The sequence below is a fragment of the Megalobrama amblycephala genome, linkage group LG10, assembly GCF_018812025.1.
Source record: "Megalobrama amblycephala isolate DHTTF-2021 linkage group LG10, ASM1881202v1, whole genome shotgun sequence".
NCBI classification, from domain to species: Eukaryota; Metazoa; Chordata; class Actinopteri; order Cypriniformes; family Xenocyprididae; genus Megalobrama; species Megalobrama amblycephala.
The window spans coordinates 36,588,370-36,612,481 of NC_063053.1; the positions used below are offsets into that span (position 1 = coordinate 36,588,370).

At 39.4% G+C, this 24,112-nt stretch overlaps 1 protein-coding gene across 5 annotated transcripts in view; it reads left to right on the plus strand.

Annotated features, from left to right (window-relative positions):
- Positions 1-4,092: 4,092 nt before the first annotated feature.
- Positions 4,093-24,112, plus strand: part of LOC125277527 (glutathione S-transferase A2-like) — an 88,199-nt gene continuing 68,179 nt past the window's right edge. Inside the window, exons 1-6 of one of the 5 annotated variants that reach the window (XM_048205945.1) lie at positions 4,098-4,346; positions 4,507-4,558; positions 8,646-8,778; positions 10,477-10,618; positions 10,716-10,841; positions 11,517-11,805. In XM_048205945.1, coding sequence (XP_048061902.1) covers positions 4,260-4,346; positions 4,507-4,558; positions 8,646-8,778; positions 10,477-10,618; positions 10,716-10,841; positions 11,517-11,648 — 672 coding nt within the window. In that variant the 5' untranslated portion in view covers positions 4,098-4,259 and the 3' untranslated portion in view covers positions 11,649-11,805. Of the gene's footprint in view, positions 4,347-4,506; positions 4,559-4,655; positions 4,826-4,931; positions 5,744-8,645; positions 8,779-10,476; positions 10,619-10,715; positions 10,842-11,516; positions 11,806-24,112 lie in introns of those variants that run through there. The other 4 variants (XM_048205948.1, XM_048205949.1, XM_048205941.1 and 1 more) reach the window with 4 other exon arrangements.

Sequence of the window (24,112 nt, forward strand, 5' to 3'; positions counted from 1 at the left end):
ATGATAGCGCAATAACTTTGGTGTCTAATAGAAATAGACATTTATAACACAAATAAAGGTAAATATTCAACAGGGCAAATACAAATGAAGACATTAAAAATAAAATCCATTTGTATTACCAGATTTATTTTATTATTAATTATGCATGAATAGATTGAAACTGACCAAAGCAAATTATTTTTGAGTATAATTCAACTTGGGAAATAAACTACTTTGATATATTATATTATATTATATTATATTATATTATATTATATTATATTATATTATATTATATTATATTATATTATAGCATGGCATAGCATAGTATATATTATATAATACGACTTTGATTTAAACCTATCTGTGCTATAAAATAAATGCTTTTACAACTCTGATACAGAGTAGGGTATAACTTAATATATATTTCTTCACATTGTGAAATTAAAAGTTTATATGTAATAAATTATTTGTTGAATCAAAATATTTCTTTCTAAAACTACCTTTTGTCTACTCAATAATTTTCTTGTTTAAAGGAACACTCCACTTTTTTAAAGAAAAATAGGCTCATTTTCCAACTCCCCTAGAGTTAAACAGTTGAGTTTTACCGTTTTCGAATCCATTCAGCCGATCTCCGGGTCTGCCGGTACCACTTTTAGCATAGCTTAGCATAGTTCATTGAATCTGATTAGACCGTTAGCATCTCGATCAAAAATTGACCAAAGAGTTTATTTTTCCTATTTAAACTTGTCTCTTCTGTAGTTACATCGTGAGACCGACGGAAAATGAAAAGTTGCGATTTTCTAGGCCGCTATGGCTAGGAACTATACTCTCATTCCGGCACCGAGAGCGTGCCTTGCAACATTGATTATTACGTCGGAATGAGAGTATAGTTCCTAGCCATAGCGGCCTAGAAAATCGCAACTTTTCAACACTTGTAGCTACCTTATATTCAGAGTCAAAATTTATACTATTGATATACTATTGTCACATTTAGCTCATATTCCTATAGAATTTTATATATTTTCTCCAACAACTTCTAAGCATAAAGAAAGTTGCATAAAACATTTTCATAAGTAGAAAAGGGTTTAAATAATCAGATCCATAGTGAATTCCAAGTGATCAAGGCCTTAGTGTGTTTCACTTAAACCTTATGCACGAGTTCCACCAGTAGTTTTTTTTTTTTTTTTTTTTTTTTTTTTTGAGTTCCACCAGTAGTGGGAAATCATGCAAAGTAAGCAATGACGCACATCCAAATCCATGAGACGGAAGGAAGTTATCGAGTGAAAGGCATTAAAATTTGGAGTGGAACTCAGCCGTAGCAAGACACAGCTACACATGCTCAAAGTCTTCTCCATTTTTAGTGTATCTCTGTGGCAGAATTACAGCACCACATACTGGTCTGGCATGTATACTACATCGTTTTGAGTCATTTTCAGTGGTTTATTGCTGGGCTGGGCGATATATCGCATGCGATTGTCACCCGCAGCCGGTTCCCTGATTACCGCTAAATCGCCATCACCTGCTTTCAAATGGAGCGGCATTTAATAGACAGAGCCGTAGATCACTGACAAGCTACGCAATATCGCGTTCATTATCGAAGGCGATTCATCTGAAAATTTCAAATCAAATTTCATGCTCCCTTGTAAAAGTATTTTTTTAGTATTTTTAAAATACAAAAATACAGTAGTTTATTTTGATACATGGTGTGGCTGCTGTATTTTGTAGTTTATTTAGATACACTTAAAATTAAGGTATTTGATATTTTATTTTAAAATACATTTTGATGTATTTTTTGCCCAACCCTGTTCCTATTATTGACATATTGCATATGAGCAAACACTAAAAAATACATGTTAATAGCTAAATGAAGACATCAAATAGATGTCTCTGAGATGTTCCTGTGCTATCAGGGACTCCACTGCACTGTATTCTGCATGAGATCACATTACCCCGGAGAATTCAAATTTCACAAAAGGCTGATTCAGATCTGGGCTGCATTTCTCAAAAGCATATAGTGAGCTAAGTTGATTGTAGAGACAATTGGTGGGAAATGCATCTCTGACATCTGTTCAACTCAGCGCTGTTGTCTTTCAGAGATATGGTCACAGGTGTTGTTTGCATTCCCCTGCATGCATTTGGCTACATACCAACACATAAGGAAAATATGTATGTAAAAAGCATTTCACATGTGCACACGAGCACAAGAGCGTATTCTGCACCGTTATGAGTTTAACAACACTCGCAGCGCAGATCACAGTTCAAATTTCCAGACAAGCGCGTTTGATAAAGAAAAGCTTGATAGTTTAACATCTGTAGGCTAAATGAAGAAATTAAAATATTAGTATTGAAATTTTATAATATATATTTATATATAATATATATTTATATATATATTCTGATTTGTCATATCAACCTTTTGGTTAAGATTATGATTACAATAGGCTATTTTTTATTTCTTTAAATTTGTTCTGTAAATCACTTGAGGCAACAATATACTCTCATTGTATCATAGCGACATCATGTGGTCAACATGTGAATCGTGACGTATAATGACAGGAACTCACTGAGGTCAAAGAATATACACTAAAGAGAAGCGACACTCAATAGATCGTTCCATTGAAACACCGGCGCCCAGCAGCAGCCCTGCGTTTCCGCCATTTTGGAGTGAAAGCGAGTCGGCAGTCCACTAGTTTCTGAACTTGGCTAGATGTACTTGTCTGTACTTGTGTTCTTGTGAACTTGTGAAACGTCATCAGTCGCTGTCCAAGTACTGTTCCAATTCAAAGTTCACATCTAGCCAAGTTCAGATCAAATCCCCGGATGTGTTCTTGATCCGCCCCTTTTATCGAGGATGCATCGAGAAGTGACTTGTGCAGACTTGAGACAGCCAGGTATCCCAGAATGCATCTCGCACTAACGAGCAAACATCATAGTAAAGGAGAAACCCCGCATAATTTAAACATATTACTGTTATTATGTCATGATATGAAGTTTTAAGAGTTTTTCAGGCGAGAATGTGCTGTTTTAAAGCTCAAATTTGTGGTTTATTGATAAAGATAGCGCCTTTCTGAAAATTTAAACTGATGTTGTTGGAGTTGTGAGATCCAGGCGATCACCGGACGCTCAGCGCTCATATACCCAGCCGAGAGCAGCCTTACCTCGGCTAGTCCTTCTGACGTTTGCCGCTGGCTCCGTTTTGGCTGAGGGCAACTTGACGTTTCATAACTTAATATATGGCTATTTAACTTTTGTATCCTAGTAAAGCAATGATTTTATACGCTTGACTGAATTGTTTGCTTTATTTCTTATTGTATATTCTTATACGTTTTATAATGGCTATTATTGAACATTAAAACTGACATTTAACAAAAAGAGAGAGTTGTGTTTTATGTTATAGCCTATTTCATTTCATTATAGTGAAGATAATCAGAGTATGCAGAAATAGTATTGTTTAATATTTTTGAAATATATACGAAAAGAGGCAGGGTTGTTTAATATTTCGTTTGGTTATAAATATAAGCATACATTGCAGATAATCAATCACTCGTTGCCTGAGGCTAATATGTTTTTGTTTGTTTTTTAAATAAAACGAAAAGGGGCAGAGTGGTGTTTTATAACACATTTCGTTTTATTGTTGGCTAAAAGATATGCAGAGATAACCTGAGAAGCCAGAGCGAGCTGAGTGACGTATCAAGTACGCTGCTGTTCCATTTGCAGAATCACTGGACTTGTGTTCTCCCGTCCACGGGAGTTCGTTCTCCTGAGTCGAACTTGCCAAGTCCGAACCACCAAGGACACAAGTCCGAACTTTGCGAACTTGGTTTTGAGAAACGGCCCGAGTGAAGTTAGCGAGGGAAGGGCATTTAAAAACCGAACTGGAACGCAGCCGAGGAGAGTTAAAGTCAGGTCAACTTATGTAATGTGCTATGATGCGGTTCGGCGGCAACCAATCGGAATGTAGAGGTGCTCGCTTGAGAGGATTCCGATTGGTTGCTACAACTTGTCATTTACTTTGGCCCTCATATGAGAAGTGCATGGGCAGAAAACTACTTACCAGAGTTCTGTTTGATCTAATAAACCAGCATGATGTAGCATTTTTTATTCCAATTTATTGTCCCGATCATGCCCATTTAGCACCACTCACGGATTACGCCACATCCTGAATAGTGAAAGTAAAAACCCTGCACAGTTCACACACACACACACACACACACACACACACACACACAGTCTGATGCACAGCAAAGAGTTTAGAAGTGTCGCTTCATTTAGTGAAAATGTCTGGGAAAGTTGTGTTGCATTACTTCAATGGAAGAGGGAAAATGGAGTCGATCCGATGGCTTTTGGCCGCAGCTGGAGTCGAGGTTTGTTGCATAAAATAAATCTATGCAAAAAAAGAAAAAGGTGGAAAGCGATTTACACTTTACACACTAAAAATAATTTGTATATGACAAACAATAACAAAACTTTATGAAGTGAATGTTGTAATGAGATCAATTCGCTTTTTCGCCTTGTTGTGTTCAGTTTGAGGAGGTGTTTTTGACCAAAAGAGAGCATTACATTAAACTGCTGGATGGTAAGTTGACTATTCATTAAATTCCTCCTCAATCCCCAGATAGCAAACAGAAGTCGATTCAGCGTCTATTTTGGGTTGTAACGGTCAGCATCAGTCGTCGATCAAATTTCAATGTTGAATCACTATTTGGTCTGTAAGCTACAGCAGAACGGTATCAGGCTTCGACAATAAAGCATCGATTCAACGTGTAAATTGACTCATCAACTATACCGCTGATCGCTCTAATATTGAAACTATCGGAGAACTGCGTGATCGTTTGATCTCCCAGTAAGTGTAAGCTTAAATGTATTATTATTATTATTATTATTATTAGGCCTATTATTATTATTATCATTAGCTATTTCACGGCTCTCGCTTATTCGTGTATAAGATATTTGGTTTCATTTATCTGACATGTTCTAGACTGCACGTGCCCCACGATTTAGACCACATAAACCTGATGATTCACTGGAGTTGGTCAGGCAGCGCATGAGGTGGTTGATATCCATCATGTTCGCAATGTCAATAATAAGATGTAAGTGTCATTTCGTGACATGGTCTGTCTGTAGTCACGATTTAGCTCTGCTTTTAGCCCATCCGGTGAAATCGAGGCTATCAGTGGTTTAATTTTAACAGCTATAGATCATGTTCAACTAGACCATCCCCTGTCAACAGCCCTGTACTGACCAGCTATGAGTATAGCCAGTCTGTTTACATGTAGTTTTCGCCCATGCAGCTTGTGGGATGCATGACATCATCAAATGCAAGTAAACATTTACTGTACAACCTATTATAATTTGTTATGAAAGCCACAAAAATATTTTTCTCTTTAGATCAGTCCTGGAGGACCCCCAGCCCTGCACATTTTGTATGTCTCCCTCATCTAACGCAGGGGGTCCCAAACTTTTTGACCCCCAAAGTAATGATGCCAGTGACTCGCGACCCCCACTATCTTCGGAGGTGGTTAAAGTATTGTATGCCTGTTTCACACATAGGCCTACACTGTTTGCGGTGCCTATTTTTTCCCATGCCCATATTAACGGATTAGAGCGTTCAGCACACGGATGCGGTCCGGCAGTGCGTTCCACAAACGTACCGTGCAGCCTACGTGGTGCTATACCAGATCGAGCTACCAAGCAATAAACGTGCCGTTGAGGATTACGAAATATTGTGCAGTGCCTAGACTCGACAATAATGCAACAACATGTGAGTAACTGTGTTAATTCTAATGCCTGATCTGATATGTAATGATTCATGTACAGTCAGATGTTCTTTGTCTGTGTGTCAGTAAATCAAACCAGTGACTAAACGCTCAACTTCACCTTGTTTCTCTTAGTAGGATGAAAATAATCTGTTATTTAACGGTGATTAAATTATATAAAGAAAGCTCAAAGAAAGCTCCCTTTGCAATCGTTGGAGCAGCGCGCGCTGAAGCTGTCAATCAAACAGCGCGAGTTTATCACTGATGCGCAAAACTCCCGTTTTATTCAACGCATCTCTTAGTTATGTCGCGTTTACACTGTTAGTGAAGATGAAAGCATTTGTTAGTGTACAGAAATTGAGTTTCAATGACAAGATCACTGCTTTTATGAGCACAACAACATGTCTGTGATCGACTACAATGTTCATCACTGCAACCTTTCATGCCACGATCTAAATATAAAGCCATAGATCTAAATGTAATGTAGCACCTTTCAGGATTAGTTAACCTTTAGAGCTGTAATAGTAAAAATGCGCTTAAAGAGAGAGTATTTTCCTATGCAAAGATGTTAGCCAATCACAGCAGTGGGCGTTTACACTGAAGTCTCACAGCAGACACGCCCCTTAAAACAGAGCGTTCAAATCAGAGGCTAAATCAGAGTAGGAAATAACAAAACAATTCAAAGTGCTTTACATAAAACATCAAAGCAACATAAAATGGCAATATAAAATGAGCAATTATAAAAAGTGTCCAGTAGTATTAAAAGTGCATATAGCTCAGATGAGCAATGCAGAAACTCCTAAAACATTTTCTCAATGACTTAACTTAAATATCCTCTACACCATCCACAGTCACAGGTTGCTACAATAATACTAGATATAATACAGTTCATGCATAATTTGAGTCGATATTCTAATCTTTTTTTTTTTTTTTCCAAGCACATTTTACCAATGCCAAACCACATCAGTCTTATTAACTACTATTAATTTTGTATATAATCCACATACAGTACCGGTCAAAAGTTTGGAAACATAGCTATTTTTATTATTTTTGAAAGAAGTCTCTTCTGCTCATCAAGCCTGCAATTATTTGATAAAAAATACAGAAAAAGATAAAATAATGGTTTTCTATTTTAATATACTTTAAAATATAATTTATTTCTGTGATGCAAAGCTGAATTTTCAGCATCATTAGTGTCACATGATCCTTTAGAAATCATTCTAGTATGATGATTTACTATCAATGTTAGTGTCATGTAGTGTTGCAGGGAAGGCAGACGAGGAAGACGAGTACAATCAAACATGTAGTTTAATATATTAAAGATCCAACAGACAGGCGAGCAGGTGGCAACACATACACATATCATAGACCGGACAATGAACTGAACTCAGGCAGGAAATTAAATACACAAAGGTAAATGAAGAACAGCTGTGAGGAACGATAGTGTCCATGGTGAAAAGACTTATATTGTTAGAAAAGATTTCTATTTTGAATAAATGCTGTTCTTTTTATCTTTTTATTCATCAATGAATCCTGAAAAAAATCAGGATTCAGAATCATCAATGATGAATCACAGGTTCCAAAAAATATTAAGCAGCACAACTGTTTCCAACATTGATGATAAATCATCATATTAAAATGATTTCTGAAGGATCATGTGACACTGAAGACTGGAGTAATGATGCTGAAAATTCAGCTTTGATCACAGAAATAAATTATATTTTAAAGTATATAAAAATAGATAAACATTATTTTAATCTAGTGATATTTAACAAGTAACAAGGGCTGGACCCTGCTGACCCAATCAGCATTTCTCTTCCAATGGTCACAGTTTAATGTTCCAATTTCAATAGTGACTTTTCAGTGTGGATAAATCTCTTTTTTGGCCCATTTTATCTGTGAAAAAAAAAACCCTGCTTAATGCACACCTGAATAAAGGTGCCCTCGTATACATTTATGTCACTTATAAATTATTATATACAAAATGAACAGTAGTTATTTAGATTCATTTGGTTTGGAATTGATAAAATGTCATTTTAATTTAAAACCAATTTATATTATATTATATTATATTATATTCTTCTGTCCTCTATTTTCAAGGGTAAATTAAAAAAAAAAAATCATCTACTGACCCATAAGTCTTCATTTTGTGGAACACAAAAGGAGAGAGTCACATATCTCAGTCACAGTTAGAAAAGAAGCAGTGATAGTGAATTGTAACTCAGGCTGTCAGTCTTTTAATGTTCTGCCTTACATCTCCTTTTGTGCCCCAATGAAAATAACACAAAAGAACATGACCAGTTTTATTCTTGAGTAAATATTGCTTTTAATTTGTAACTTGAGACTATTTATAAAAGCCTGCCCTGTGTGTATTTGAGTGTAAATACCTTTTCTGTGTTAGTCTTGTAAGGTTTGTATGCTCTAACGATGTGGGCTTTATGTAACTGCATTTTGTAATTATTAAAGCAATGTGTGATTATTTTGTAAACAGACTAATTTATCGTTTAGTATTAAGTATTTGAGATTTTTAAAACAAGTAGAAAATGTGTTAATTGTATAGCGTTGTTTCACACAGATGAAATCGACATCAATGTTGGGTAAGCCAAACAATTAGATCGATTTCATGTTGATTCTAGATGTCATTTCACTCAACTGAAATCAACATCGCTTCAATGTTAGGTAAGCAAACCAGTTGTGTCAATTTTCCGTTAGTTTTGAATGGCGCGTCTGATGTTGATTCAACATTACCCCGATGATCAAAACGATGCCGGATCAGCGTCAGAGATGTTTCGATGTCACTCATAAGAAACATCATTTCTATGTTAATTCTATGTCAGTTTGCTGTCTGGGTCACCTCTTCTTGTTTTCTGAATCTATATATTAATGTGATTCCTATGTTTACTGTAGATGGAGCCCTGATGTTTCAGCAGGTGCCTTTGGTTGAAATAGATGGGATGCAGCTTGTGCAGTCAAGGGCTATCATGAATTACATCGCTGGAAAATACAACCTCTATGGAAAAGACCTTAAAGAACGGGCTTTGCAAGTATCAACTTTTAATGATTTTTTTTTTTCTGTAACTGTTGTGAAACTACACTCCAGTAATCAGTTACAAACCAGATTCCAAAAAAGTTGGGACACTGTACAAATTGTGAATAAAAACAGAATGCAATGATGTTGCAATGATGCAATATTTTATTCAGAATACAACATAGATGACATATCAAATGTTTAAACTGAGAAAATGTATCATTTTAAGGGAAAAATAAGTTGATTTTAAATTTCATGGCATCAACACATCTCAAAAAAGTTGGGACAAGGCCATGGTTACCACTGTGTGGCATCCCATCTTCTTTTTATAACAGTCTGCAAATGTCTGGGGACTGAGGAGACAAGTTGCTCAAGTTTAGGAATAGAAATGTTGTCCCATTCTTGTCTAATACAGGCTTCTAGTTGCTCAACTGTCTTAGGTCTTCTTTGTCGCATCTTCCTCTTTATGATGCTCCAAATGTTTTCTATGGGTGAAAGATCTGGACTGCAGGCTGGCCATTTTAGTACCCAGATCCTTCTTCTACGCAGCCATGATGATGTAATTGATGCAGTATGTGGTCTGGCATTGTCATGTTGGAAAATGCAAGGTCTTCCCTGAAAGAGACGACGTCTGGATGGGAGCATATGTTGTTCTAGAACTTGGATATACCTTTCAGCATTGATGGTGCCTTTCCAGATGTGTAAGCTGCCCATGCCACACGCACTCATGCAACCCCATACCATCAGAGATGCAGGCTTCTGAACTGAGCGCTGATAACAGCTTGGGTTGTCCTTGTCCTTTTTAGTCCGGATGACATGGCATCCCAGTTTTCCAAAAAGAACTTCAAATTTTGATTCGTCTGACCACAGAACAGTTTTCCACTTTGCCACAGTCCATTTTAAATGAGCCTTGGCCCAGAGAAAACGCCTGCGCTTCTGGATCATGTTTAGATATGGCTTCTTTTTTGACCTATAGAGTTTTAGCCGGCAACGGCGAATGGCACGGTGGATTGTGTTCACCAACAATGTTTTCTGGAAGTATTCCTGAGCCCATGTTGTGATTTCCATTACAGTAGCATTCCTGTATGTGATGCAGTGCCGTCTAAGGGCCCGAAGATCACGGGCATCCAGTATGGTTTTCCGGCCTTGACCCTTACGCACAGAGATTGTTCCAGATTCTCTGAATCTTTGGATGATATTATGCACTGTAGATGATGATAACTTCAAACTCTTTGCAATTTTTCTCTGAGAAACTCCTTTCTGATATTGCTCCACTATTTTTGGCCGCAGCATTGGGGGAATTGGTGATCCTCTGCCCATCTTGACTTCTGAGAGACACTGCCACTCTGAGAGGCTCTTTTTATACCCAATCATGTTGCCAATTGACCTAATAAGTTGCAAAATAACTTTTCCGGTCTCTTATTGCTACCTGCCCCAACTTTTTTGGAATGTGTAGCTCTCATGAAATCCAAAATGAGCCAATATTTGGCATGACATTTCAAAATGTCTCACTTTCAACATTTGATATGTTATCTATATTCTATTGTGAATAAAATATAAGTTTATGAGATTTGTAAATTATTGCATTCCTTTTTTATTCACAATTTATACAGTGTCCCAACTTTTTTGGAATCAGGTTTGTATCTTAAATACAATTCCAGTGAACAAGTAACCACACCTAAACAATTATCACTGTATTTTGTCCTGAAGGATTGACATGTATACAGAGGGTATGATCGATCTATTGGATGTTATCATGCTGTGGGCTATCGAGACACCCGAAAACAAGCAGAAACAGCTCAGTAATATTGAGCAAAAGGCAAAAGAGCGCTTCATGCCTGTGTTCGAAAAGGTACTGATAGCTCTGACTTTTCATTCCTCCCATTATGAAGCATGATTCTCCATATTGGATAAATGAAATCATGCAATTTCTGATATGACTCTTTTAGGGTCTTGCAAACTCTGATTTCCTGGTGGGAAACCAGTTGAGCCGCGCTGACGTTCACCTTCTGGAAACCACTCTGACGCTGCAGGAGATATTCCCTACAATACTGTCAACCTTTCCCAAAATCCAGGTGCTGTTCCACATTTTCCCACACAGACCATCAACCCCAAAATTTGACTTAACTTGCTTAATACTTTACAGTTTTTGGTCACACTTTATATCAATTGTCTTTAACTACAATGCTCTTACATCACAAAAGTAATTATGTACAATGTTCTTGATGAACACTTGTGCTGTTGTTGAGCTGATACGGGTAAGATTAGGACAGGTTTGCTGGTATGGGTAGGTTTAAGGGTGAGTTAAGAGTTCATCAGTGTCATTATTGATGTAATTACAGAAAATAATTAAAATAAGAAAATAGGTTTTTTAAATATAAGTACAATGTACAATATGTATGTTCACAATAAGTGCAAATCATTAATTTAAATGTTAGTACATAGCCTACTATAGTGTCTCTATGTATTATTACAATTTATTACAAAAAACTCTTTAAACATTGGTGTACAAACAAACAGTCAGAATAGAGTGATGTTAAGTTTCATTAAACATTCAAATTTATATTCAATAAAAATAAAAACACAGTACTGGAGTGAGAGAGTAATCTGGTTCAGTTTAGTGAAGCTGTGTGTTGCCTGACCAATTCAGTCCATGAATCAAACCAATAATTCCTCAGCCTAATAAAATTTTTTTTTCTTTTTTAGCAATATGATTATGAATTTAATATAACCTTTCATTTGTTTTTCAGGCGTTTCAGGAAAGAATGAAGGCCTTACCAAGAATCAGCAAGTTCCTGCAGCCCGGCAGTGCAAGAAAACCTCCACGTGATGAGGATTTGATACCAACCTTGAAGGAAGTGTTGAGCCACTACTATAAGTAGAAGGACTGCCAAAAACAAATTCTTTGAAACATTTAGATGATGTTAATCACTAATTCATTTACAAGCTTTCTTATTAAAACTGAGATGCTAAAATGGGCAGATTTATTTGGAATGTACAAGATACTATTTGAATAAAGTGATAATATTGTGAAATGAACATTGCAGCTGTTCAGTACATGTTGTCAGGAAGTGTGTGTGTGTCTGTCCATGAGCTCTTAGAAGATCAAAAGTTGCAAAACCATCAGGAGGTTCTGAAATAAAAACAGTCCATCTGTCCAAACTGACCATCTGCTCCTGTTAATCTGATTTAACATATACAGTCATGGTCAGAATCTGGACCTAAAACGAACTTTTGCCACAACTACAGAAAATGTACCAGCCATTTTCTACCAGCCATGAAACTGGTACAGAAATTTAATAATAATAATAATCAAACGTAGAATAACACTGCACTATATAAATTAAATATAGTTTATTCCTTATTAAAATTACACAAGTTTATCAGTCAATAGCAGTGAACGATTTTTCATTGTCTTTTGTTGTTTGATTAAAGGGTTAGTTCACCCAGAAATTAAATTTCTGTCATTTATTACTCACCTTCATGTTGTTCCACACCCATAAGACCTTCATTCATCTTCAGAACACAAATTAAGATATTTTTGATGAAATCTGAGGGTTTTTGAACCACACATAATCAGCAACGTCATTGCACCTTTTGAGGTTCAGAAAGGTATTAAAGACATTGTTAAAATAGTTCATGTGACTGCAGTGGTTCAACCTTAATGTTATGAAGTGAAGAGAATACTTTTTGTATGCAAAAATGAAATAAAAAAAAAATAAAAAAATAATGATTTTATTCTAGAATTTCTTCACTCCCCTGTCATTCTCATACGCTGTTTACGTTGCAGTGCTTGCGAATTCTACGTCCAAACGGCAACTCATTATTGGCCAACTGCTGCGTCGTGCTGCTCACATGAACAGCATCGACCAATACCGAGCCAGCGTTCGGACGTAAACACGGAAGTGTTGTATCGCGTTCACTACACCAACAGCGTATGACAACAGTTCAAATTATTGAAAAAAGTCATTATCTTTGTTTAGTTTTTGCACACAAAAAGTATTGTCACCACTTCATAACATTAACGTTGAATCACATCAACTGTTTTAATGATGTCTTTAATAACTTTCTGGACCTCCAAAGGTGCAATGACGTTGCTGCCTAGGTGTGGTTCAGATACCCTCGGATTTTTTTCAAAAATATCTTTAGTTGTGCTCAGAAGATGAAAGAAGGTCTTACGGTTTTGGGACGACATGAGGGTGAATACTTGACAGAAATGTCATTTTTTTGGTGAACTAACCCTTTAATATTAAGGACACAGATGGCAGCAGGTTTATTAGGCTTGTAAAAAAAAGCCCATGTTCAGTTTGTGTTATTTTATTATAAGGGCTGTACAGCTGTTATGTTGGTCACTGAATTGAATTGAGAGGGCGTGGCTTGTTTGGAGATCGTGCGAGAGCGGATCAGTTTCAATGCACGAACGACAGAGCGAAAGTGTAGGTCCTGCAGTCTTCCCTGTAAAGCAACAAAAATAATGCAAATTAAGATCTCTTTCTTTAGCGACTTTGTGAACTGCAAGGAGAATACTTGTGATCTCGATTGACCTCAATGGTGCTTAATTGTCTCAGACTTCTCGTTGAAGTTTCCTTCATGATGATTCTGTAATGTGCGTCATTGAAGACCGTGAGTTTGGTTTTGAGTGTTTATTATATTATTATTATGCCATTTATTCACTGTTTAACTTGATATACCGCTGCTAGATAATATTTTATGTAATATGAGAGTGTGTTTACCCGATTACGTGAGGTATAACGTTTTTATGATGGTGAGAATGATCGCCCATTATACAGCTACAATGACGCAGCAATTTTTGTTGTGCTGTTAGCGTTCATTGCACATTTATGCAGTTTTCTGTTACTGATTAGGTTTATTTGCTTATTATAGAACCAAATTTTAGAGTCATACACAGCAACAGGATAAATCAATAACACGCATCATAGACTTTGCAATCTTCACATTTAAACACAATGGAGATTGTTCCAAAGTACTGTACAAAGTACAAAACAGATCTACACAAGAAGGTTTCCAAACACTAAAGAATAAAAATACGATTAAAGAGAAGATTTAAAAATGTCCAATGAAGGAGCAGACCTCACATGATAGGGGAGACCATTCCAAAGCTTGGGCCCAGCCACAGAAAAGGCCCGATCACCCTTTGATTTATAGCCACACCGAGGCACAGTTAAGAGCAAGTGAGTAGAAGATCTAAGTGCCCTAGCGGGACAGTAATGGTACAAGAAGATCACTTATATATCTCGGTGCACGGCCAGAGAACGCCTTATAAACAAACTTAAGGATCTTAAAATCAACTCTAAATTTAATGGGAAGCCAGTGAAGGGATGCTAAAATGGGTGAGATGTGGTCCCTCTTTTTAGACCCAGTCAGAAGTCTTGCGGCTGCATTTTATCAGCCCATTAGAAATCTTCATGATCCATGCTCTGGGGACAAAATGCACCCTTCACAGAGAACTGCCTTACCTGATCATCCGAATCCTTATTTTCAACGGGATCGGAGAATGGACCACTATCGTGGCAATGAACGGCCGTATCCCTCTGATCGTACCCATTTTTGGATAAAGATCTTAACCGTCCTTGGCACCCACTGCCAGTGCAATATCGTGGGCCTACACCCACAATCCCAGATTTCATTCATGATGATCCACAAGAGTTCGCTAGACTTAAGCTCGCTTTAGACAATGTTCTGCCTGATGATGCTTCTGAATCTTTCAAGTTTCAGATACTCATGGATCATTTTAAGTTGGAAGATGCTTTACTTGTTGCAGATTCTTACAGTCACAACCGTTCTCCTTTCAGTGACACTATGCAAGCTCTTACTGACATGTATGGACAACCACATCAGCTGGCATTGCAGCGGATCACCAGCTTGATGGACGGGCCTAAAAACAAAAGTGGTGATGTCAAAGCTTGCAAGGGATTCACTCTTCGTGTTCGGGCCTTAGTTGGAATGTTGAATCTGTTGGGTAGCCCAGGTTGGACTGAGTTGAAGTGTGGTTCTCATGTATCTCACCTCTTAGCTAAGTTACCTTATGACCTAAGAGCCAACTTTAAGGGTGTGTTCACACTTGTAGTTCGGTTCGTTTGGTCCGGAACAAAACAACAAAACAAAACATATAGTCCTGGTCTGCTTAGCATTTACACTGGCATTTTTAACAGCGAACCTAAAGTTACCAAACCAAAGGCATAGGGATACGGTCACAAACTGATTGGTCGGCTTTTATGACGTATATTTCGCGATGGAGCTTGCTTACCGAAACATTCAAAACAATGCTGTGTGGTGGATTAAACACGCTCATTTTGTGCGTGTACATATGGTTTTATTTTTACCAGCCGAGAACTTACGAAGAGCTCATAAAATGTTCAAAACATTCAAAACAGCACCAGGATTTCCTCCGTTGTATGCAGAAACGAAGATCTGCTGCAAGGAGACGGCATTTCCGATGTCTGTAATGACTAATGGGCAACACAGGTTCTTTGATGAGAAGAACCAGGTATGCGTACATTATGTCCTTTCAAATCAAAGAATAAAGTACATTACTTACATGATCAGAATTGCATTTCTTCGATAACTATTAAATCAAGTTATTTTTCATGATTTCCCTGTGTTTATAGCTGTTCTTTGGAAATAACATAGTTTAACTGAATATTACCTGATCAAAGACTTATTATTAAAACATTAGAAATTACATATGATTTTTAAAAATGAATGACATGAATGACAGCATAAAACAACATTGTATATAACATTCATCATCAAAATTGATTATATATAGATAGATAAGTTAGATAAGATAGATGATAGATAGATAAGATAGATAGAGATGATTGTAATATAGTGTTGTTCTCTATCGTATCGAGACTATCTCTCCATTACATATTCCATATGTATGGGAATTTGATTCTCCATATTTGGTGACATGGATACTCTTTAAGACAATCTGGATGTGCTGGTCATGCCCTAATTAGTGCCCTATAAAACACTCATTGTGGCGTGCATTCATTGCTTCTTTGATCTCCACTTCCTTCAACATTTAATTCACTTACTGTAAGGTTGGGCGTCTGTCTTCGGGCAGCCTCCCGGGATTGCTATTTTAAGTTTCTCATATGTTACATTGATTATAGTGCTCAGGGAGGCATATTGCACACGGTGGCGGAAGCTAACGTGCCTAGGAGCAGCCTGGTGTTCTTATTGTCCATAATAAGATCTCAGCGAAATTCTGTCATCTAATTCTCAGTGTCTCTGGTGTGCTGCGAAGTGGCTAATCCAGTCAGTTACGGTGATTGTACAATGGTGTTTAAACATTCACAGAGTTTCCCGGTTGACGTCAGAGCAGCGCGTGTTTGAGCCCAGCTCGTCACTTACAGTCAAGAAATCGCGGGTTTGAATCCCGACGGGAAAAAAAAAGAAAATGGCAAGCAGCACTTATATCTGCAGGACATGTGCTGTTTCTCTGCCTGTTGAAGATGGGCATGATACATGTATTGCATGTCTGGGATATTATCATGCATTTAAGGCTCGTGAGGATCCCTCAACATGCATGGACTGTTTTATTATGCCCTTGCGTACAAGAGAGGCTCGTTTGCATTTCTTTGGAGCCAAACAGCCGCAATCTCCTCAAGCTAAATGTATGAGAAGTGACCCTCCCAGTGAGTGCTCGTCTCAGACAAGTTCTCAGATGGGAGATATTTTCCCCTCTGAGGCAGCAGAAGATGATGATGTGGATGTGCTTAATCTGTTCCCCTCAGATGAGGAGGATGATTTTGTGGAGGAGAGACCAGCTGAACAGGTTTCAGCAGTAGCAGAAACGTCTATGGCTGCTAGATTAAAGGATATCATTGGTAGAGCAGCCAAAGCGTTAGATATCCCTATGCCAGTGAATCTGTCCAACCCTCTCTCAAGATTTGAAGAGGAGGTGGAGGCTCAGCCTGGTCCAGTCAAAGTCCCCCTTCTTACAGACTTTGAGGAGGTTGTGCGTAAACAATTTGGCACACCAACAGCCCCTCACAGGTGGTCAGGGACTAGCAAAAGCTAGCGAATGTGTCTGGTGCAGAAAAAATTGGTTGTGGGTCTTTGCCCTCAATAGACCAACATATGGCGGCTTTTATATCACCTTCCAACAAATCGGTTTTGGGCAAGGTTGGCGGTCTCATTAAAAACGCTAGAATGATGGATGGTTTGTTATCTAAAATGCATAAAGCCATGGCAGTTCAGACTAAATTAGCAAACACAGGTGCCATTCTTTCATTATATCTGCGAGAGCTGAGTCGGAAGGCTCAAGATGAGGAGGATTTGTCGACTGGATTGGATGAGATTAAGCAAGTTTCCTCTGTGATGGCTGTAATTATGAAAGAACAGGCAGAGGCAGCAGGAAAATCCATGTCAGCTTTTTGGATGGCAAGGCATCACTTGTGGCTGTCACAATCAAGACTTCAGCAGGAGGATCATGATTGTCTCTCTAGACTGCCCGTCGAGCCTTCTGCCATGTTCAGACCAAATGCTCTCCGTATGCTACAGCAGGCCCAGAAGGCCCGCCGTTATGCTAAGGAGTTTTCGAGCACACTTGGTGAGCGTAGAAGCTTCAGACCAAAACAGACTCAGCCTAGAGATTCCCCAGATCAGTCTCAGTGGGGTCCCAGGGATCTGAGGTCTCAGATGGAGGCATCTTGAAGGGGAAGGGCTCAACAATATAAGAAGAGAGATGGTGGAAGGGGCCAGTGGCGCCCACCACCTCGCTCCTGACGGTGTACTGGCCTCAGGCTGCCCCAGCTCCCCATCAGCAAGGGTAGCAGCATGGGCAGCCCTGAAACCAAGCCCCTGGGTCTTTTCGACTATGACTCAGGGGTACCGGTTGCAATTTTCCAGTGTACCTCCTGTGACAAGAATTCCTCCACGGGCAACAGTCACAAGGGTTATGGTGACACGGAGGCTCTGTGCAGTTCTCCGCTGGTGGAGGTCTGGCCAAAACACAGCAAGAGGTAGTATACTGGGGCCAGTATGCCATCGACAGCTGGTGTCAACAGACGCTTCCCAGCTAGTCTGGGGGGCAGTCCATGCAGGATGGGGCATCAAAGGATGCTGGAGCAGTCACTGGACAAGTCAGCACATCAATGAGCTAGAATTGAAGGCAGTACATCTCGCGCTTCAACACTTCAGGCCACGTTTTCGGGGGTATCATGTACTAGTCCAGACAGACAGTACAGTAGCGGCAGCTTATGTCAACAGACAAGGGGGCCTCAGATCTCCTGTACTATGTAGATTGGCACACAAATGGGCTCAGAATGGGCTCAGAAGCAGTTTCTGTCACTGAGGGCAGTACATGTGCCTTAGTCCACAAACGTAGCAGCGGATCAGTTGTCCAGGGGTGGACCGAACCCAGGGGAGTGAAGACTGCACCCCGAAGTGGTCATGGAGATCTGGCACAGGTTCGGTCCAGCAGTAGCAGACCTGTTCGCCTCCAGGGAATCGACACATTGTCCCCTGTTCTTCTCATTGGGGAGGGACAATCCCCCTCTAGGAATAGATGCCCTGGCACATCAACTTTATGCATTTCCCCCATTCAGCCTTCTTCCACTACTTCTTCAGAGAATGAGGGGGGAGAAGGTGAGACTAATAGACCCCTTAATCGCCTATGTCACTGTGACGTCACCGCTCTAGCTGGAGGCAAAACATTTATAAGAACTAAAAGTTTGAAGTTTGAAGTTTTGACTTTAAAATGTCGTCTTGTTGTGTTTTTGGCTGCCAGAATAGAAGGAACAGGACGTTTGGTTCTAAAAAAACCAAAGTTTTACCAGATCCCGGCAGACATTCCTTCACAAAAATCAAAAAGATAATTGTGGTTGAATGTAATACGGCGTACAGACTGGACGGAGACGATCATAAATAATGCTTGTGTTTGCAGTGCACACTTCCTATCAGGTAAAATAATCGATGCATATGTAATGGTGTGTTGGTTTTATCTAGTACAAATCAGCAAGTTTCTGTTTTATAGGTGAAAAGTCGCCAACTTTCAGCACACCAGCTAGCTTAAATGTTAAACAAACACACAGCGATAGATGTGTGTGCCATCCTTTGAATGGTCTCTTAAAATAATCCACATTGCAAGCCATAATCATAGTTAGCCCAGCGTTAGGTTACATTAGACAATAAGCCTTGACAAAATTCCCCGAACCACCCGAAAGTAATTCATATGTTGTCTAGGAAATATCCAAAACTTAAGTTAATTTACAAAAATAGCTGTCACGGTCCCGCAGAGTCAGTGACTGTACATATTCGGACAGTTCTGAACCTTCTTCTGCATCTATGTTTAATAAATCCCTCCTAAAACATGCTAGCTTACGCTTGTCAACATTGAGTCCAGCGTCTCTTTTTGCCTCCAGCTAAGCCCCGCCCACCAGGAAACGTTGCAATGTTTACAAACTTTTAAGGGGCCTATTCTGGTGGCCCCGAATTGGCCTCAGATGATATGGTTCTCAGACATTCCACTCCTCCTTCACAGGACACCATGGAAACTCCCAATCAGGAGGGATCTACTATCCCAGGCACAGGGCAAATTATTCCACCCCTTCCCTCAGGGTCTCAAGCTTTGCACGTGGCCCCTGAGAGGGCTGGGTTAGTTGTAATGGGATTATCAGACAGAGTGGTTAAGACACTGGAAGAAGCTTGTGCTCCCTCTACAAGGGCAGCCTATTAATTTAGGTGGGGTATGTTTCAATCCTCGTGCGAGGGGCACAATATAAATCCTTCCACATCTACAGCCCATGATATCCTACAGTTTCTGTAGGAACAGTTTGATGCAGGCAAATCGGCTTCCACTCTCAGAGGTATCGTGGCTGCAATTAAGGCTGCTCGAGCGGGGAATTACAAACTATCAGAGAGCTGTGTTAGCCTAATTTCTCAATTCCTCAAAGGTGCGCTAAGATGTACAGCAAGCAGTACTAGGCGTGTTGTACCTCAGTGGGACTTAGATCGAGTCCTAAGGGTACTTCAACCCCCATTTGAGCCGCTTGAATCGGCAGACCTAAAATGGCTGTCCTTAAAGACTGCCTTCCTCCTGGCAATAACCTCTGCCAAAAGGATTGGGGAACTCCATGCACCATCAGTGCATGAAAGCTGCTGTAGATTTATGCCAGAGGGTGTAGGAGTTATATTGCGACCCAACCCAGCTTTTCTGCCTAAAGTGCTGTTTGATCTACACCTGAACCAGTCCGTCGAACTTCACACACTCTCACAAGAACACGAGGAAACGGGAAGAAGGAAGTCACTTATTTGCCCAGTGAGGACGCTGTCTATATATTTACAGCGGACTGAGGCAATTACACAAATGAATCAGATGTTTGTATGTTTTAAACCAGAGTGTCAAGGCAAGCCACTATCGAAAGCAAGGCTTTTGCATTGGGTTGTAGAAACAATCCAGAAGGCTTACAAGGAAACGGATGGACCATCATTGACAGGACTGAGGGCACACTTGACTCGAAGTCTGTGAGGCAGCCACGTGGTCCTCTCCTTCCACTTTTACTAAGTTTTATAGACTGAAAGTTGCAGCTAGCCCCTCCTTTGGGGAGTTGGTGCTGGGAGCAACTAGAAAGGAACATGCCATCTAAACTGGTCTTAAAGGTGCTAAAGAGGATGTTTTGTTTTATACATTTTTGCAATATTACTTGAAACTGTCTTTACTAACTGATAAAAGACTATTTATTAGGTGCACTGAAAGTAATAATATTAATATACATCATCTGTGCACGAGGTAGGGCCTTAAAAACATCAGCCAATCGTTTACGCGATCATCGCGTAAACGATTGGCCCTCTGGCTTGTCAATCACTGCCGTGACGTTCCTTGTGAGAGACGTGCGCGGATTGGCCCTCTGGCTTGTCAATCACTGCCATGACGTTCCTTGTGAGAGACGAGCGCGGCTGCGCTCTCCAGTAACTTTCCACACTCCACAGGCGTTGCATGCAATGTTTTTGTCAGGAGACAGGAGTAACAATTGCAGATTATGAGTTTCCTGCGGTGAGTTCGACATAATGAATCCAAAAAACACGACACAGCGAATGCCAGTGGTAAACACTCGTGTTCCAATACTTATGCATGAGTTTTGGGAGGCGTTCCCTCGAAATGAGTTGTGAAGGAGGGGGGTTGTTCTTACGCATGCGCTCATTTCAAAAACTCAGTAACAGTCTTTGGATTCTCAGTCGACGAAAAAATCCTCTCTATCACCTTTAAGGTCCAGATGAATAGTCATTTGTGCATTAACAAGGTCTCTGCCCTCCATTCCTGAATAAGTCAGGGGAGGTGAGCCTCTGGTAGCATTGGCGCCTGGCTCAAGTTTGTAAATATGTAAATATTGTAAAATGTTTATCTAGCAATGTATCCTGGATCTGATTCTATTATGGGTTGTAATAGCCATTTATTAATGTAAACTTTTTTTCTTTTTTTTTTTTTAAATATCTGCTTCAGGTTTCGCAGATCACTACCAGTGGAGGTGAGAGTTGCAATTTGTCTCTGGAGGCAGGCAACCAATTTGGAGTTCTGATCAATTGGTCATCTTTTTGGAGTTGGAAGATCAGCTGCCTGTATGATCACCCAGGAGGTTGTTGGTGCCATCAACAAGATCATGAGACCACTGTACATAAAAACACCCTCTCCTGCAGAATTAAGGAAAATTGTACAAGGTTTCAGAGACAAATGGAGATTTCCGCAGGTTGCAGGTATAATAGACGGAACACATATTTACATCACAGCCCCCCCCTGATTATTCTGCCGATTATTACAACAGAAAGGGATTCTATTCAGTGATACTGCAAGCAGTGGTAGACAATAAACTGAAATTTTGGGACATAAACATTGACTGGCCTGGCAGAGTTCATGATGCCAGAGTTTTTGTTAACTCATCTTTATACCAGAGAGGCCAGGATGGAACTCTCCTTCCTGCATGGACTGAAAGGTTTGAGAATGTGGATGTACCACTGTTTATCCTAGGTGATGCTGCTTACCCTCTGCTCCCCTGGCTTCTAAAAGCATATACGGAAAACACAGGGATGACACCTCAACAATTCAACTTCAACGACAGGCTTAGCCCAGCTTGCATGACAGTTGAGAGGGCCTTTGGTCGTTTGAAGGCAAGATGGAGATGCCTCTTGGAAAGATGTGATGCTCATATTAACCTCATCAGCCACGTAATATTTGCATGCTACGTTTTGCATAACTTTTGTTAAATCCACAATGACGAGGTAATGCAACTCGAAGAAAATGACAGTGCTTGCCAAGAAGACAATGAAGACCATCAATTTTACAGAGACAGTCAGGGTGGCCATGATATTAGAGATGCACTCTGTACATATATGTCTAGACTGTAGGTTTACTGCTAAGGTTTAAAAAAGAAGAAGAAGAAAAGACAACATGAAAAAGTTCAAATTAAATGGTTTCCAATGTTGCTTTAATCTGACTTTGTTCAGAAGTATTGCTTTTTACAATGTTTTAATTCTTTCTTTTAAACTTTGAAACAACAGAACCACTGAATGAAATGTTTACTGTTTAAAGTTTCATTAAGGTAACTCACTACATTAAACAACAATAATAATCTCAGGAAATATGTTTTGTTTTTGTGCAAACTGACATTTGTTGTTTCTCTTCCATACAGTCAAACATACTGTATATTCAGACATTTTAAACAAGTGTCTTAAATAAAGACAAAAAAAAAAATCATTTTGGGACCGCGGATGGTACAGTGGTGGTCGCATCATTTCGCATAGGGGCTGCCGGTATACTGATGGAGCAGTGAGCAGTGTTTGTTGTCCTGTTGGAGGCATAGGACACACTTGTGGAATGAACTGCTGCAGCTGCAGATTATCCTGTGTCAGGTTGCTTAGAGGAACTGACACTGAAGGGGTAGGCATCACTGGGCCTCCTGGAGGTGGGCTGAGATAGGACTGTGGTGGCCCTTTTGTTTTATCCTGGCACACTGCACTTATCAAAGTACCCATTAATTGGAAAAACATATTGTTTGTAGCCTGCTGTTGTGCTTGTAAAGCTTGAAACCTACATTCTTCGGCTTCTTGGCTTGCTTTCATGCATTTCTCAAAAGGTTCCATTTCGTGTTGCTGCAGATTATGTTCAGAGTCTTGAAACTCCTTTAACAGTTCCCTCTGATGGTGTAAGAAAGTCTGGAGGTCAAGACGGTCACTCTTTGCCTTCCTCTTACGCCCATGAATCCTTGGGATGGCCCGTTCTTGCATGCTTTCTCCACTGTCCTCAGTAGATCTTGCTCCCCCTTGCAAGAAAAAGTAATATTAAAAAAGTCATACTGTTGAATTTTTATGCAAATACAAGTATATCCAAATCTTTTGATCATATTCACTCTAATATTTCATATTTCCAGATAACCAACCCTCACTCACAATTTCAAACAAATTAAATAAAAAAAACTGTGTTGACCTGAGGAAATTTTGTCTTGCATGGGAAAAAGACACTTTTGGAGACGGGCAAGACATCAATAACAATAACACTTTTTGTTCTGGTAAAGTGTGTACTCAAAGTCTGTGCACCTCTATTAATCTTGTTTTATTGCTAAGTTACAAATTTTTTGTTCTTCTGTTAATACTGATTGCTAAGCCTTAGTTCTAAATAAAATAATTATGTTTGTTATCTTAACAAACAGCAACTGGTTTAAATGCTCACCTGATTCTTCATTGTCAGCAATTGAGGATTTTTCAGTGTCGTTCAGTTCCGAGGATTCGTCTGTAGTGGTCTCTGTGGACTCTTCAAATGACTCAATTATATTTACTTGGCTGGAAGTCGGACGTGTGCCAACAATTTGATCCATTTTGTCATATCATAAAAATGTCTCCTTTTCTTCAACAGAGCTTCCACTTCAACGCAGAACATCACGCACTTTTATATACCGTTGACGCAGCTTCTTAACTTTTATGCGGCACTGTTCCACACTCCTGTTAAAGCCACATTCCGTTAACTGATCACTGAACATTTTGAATACTTCAGCATTTTTGTGCGTTTTTTTCTAGGATTTTGGAAACCTGCTCGTTGGACCAAATATTGATGAGGCACTTTACCTCCTCGTTGCTCCACGTTCGCCCTCTACTCATTTTGGATACACCGATCTTTCCACGTCATCAAATCAGCTGACTTGTAGCGTCATATCTTGTGACATCACGTCCTGTTTTTGGTTTGTTTACATGTCTTTGGTCCGTATTGCGTTCATATATCATTCAAACCGCACCAAAGTTTGCTTGGAAGCGGACCAAGACCCATCTTTTCAGCGGTCTCGGTCCGCTTGTTTGGTGCGCAACAGGGTTCTGGTGGCAGCGCTCACAT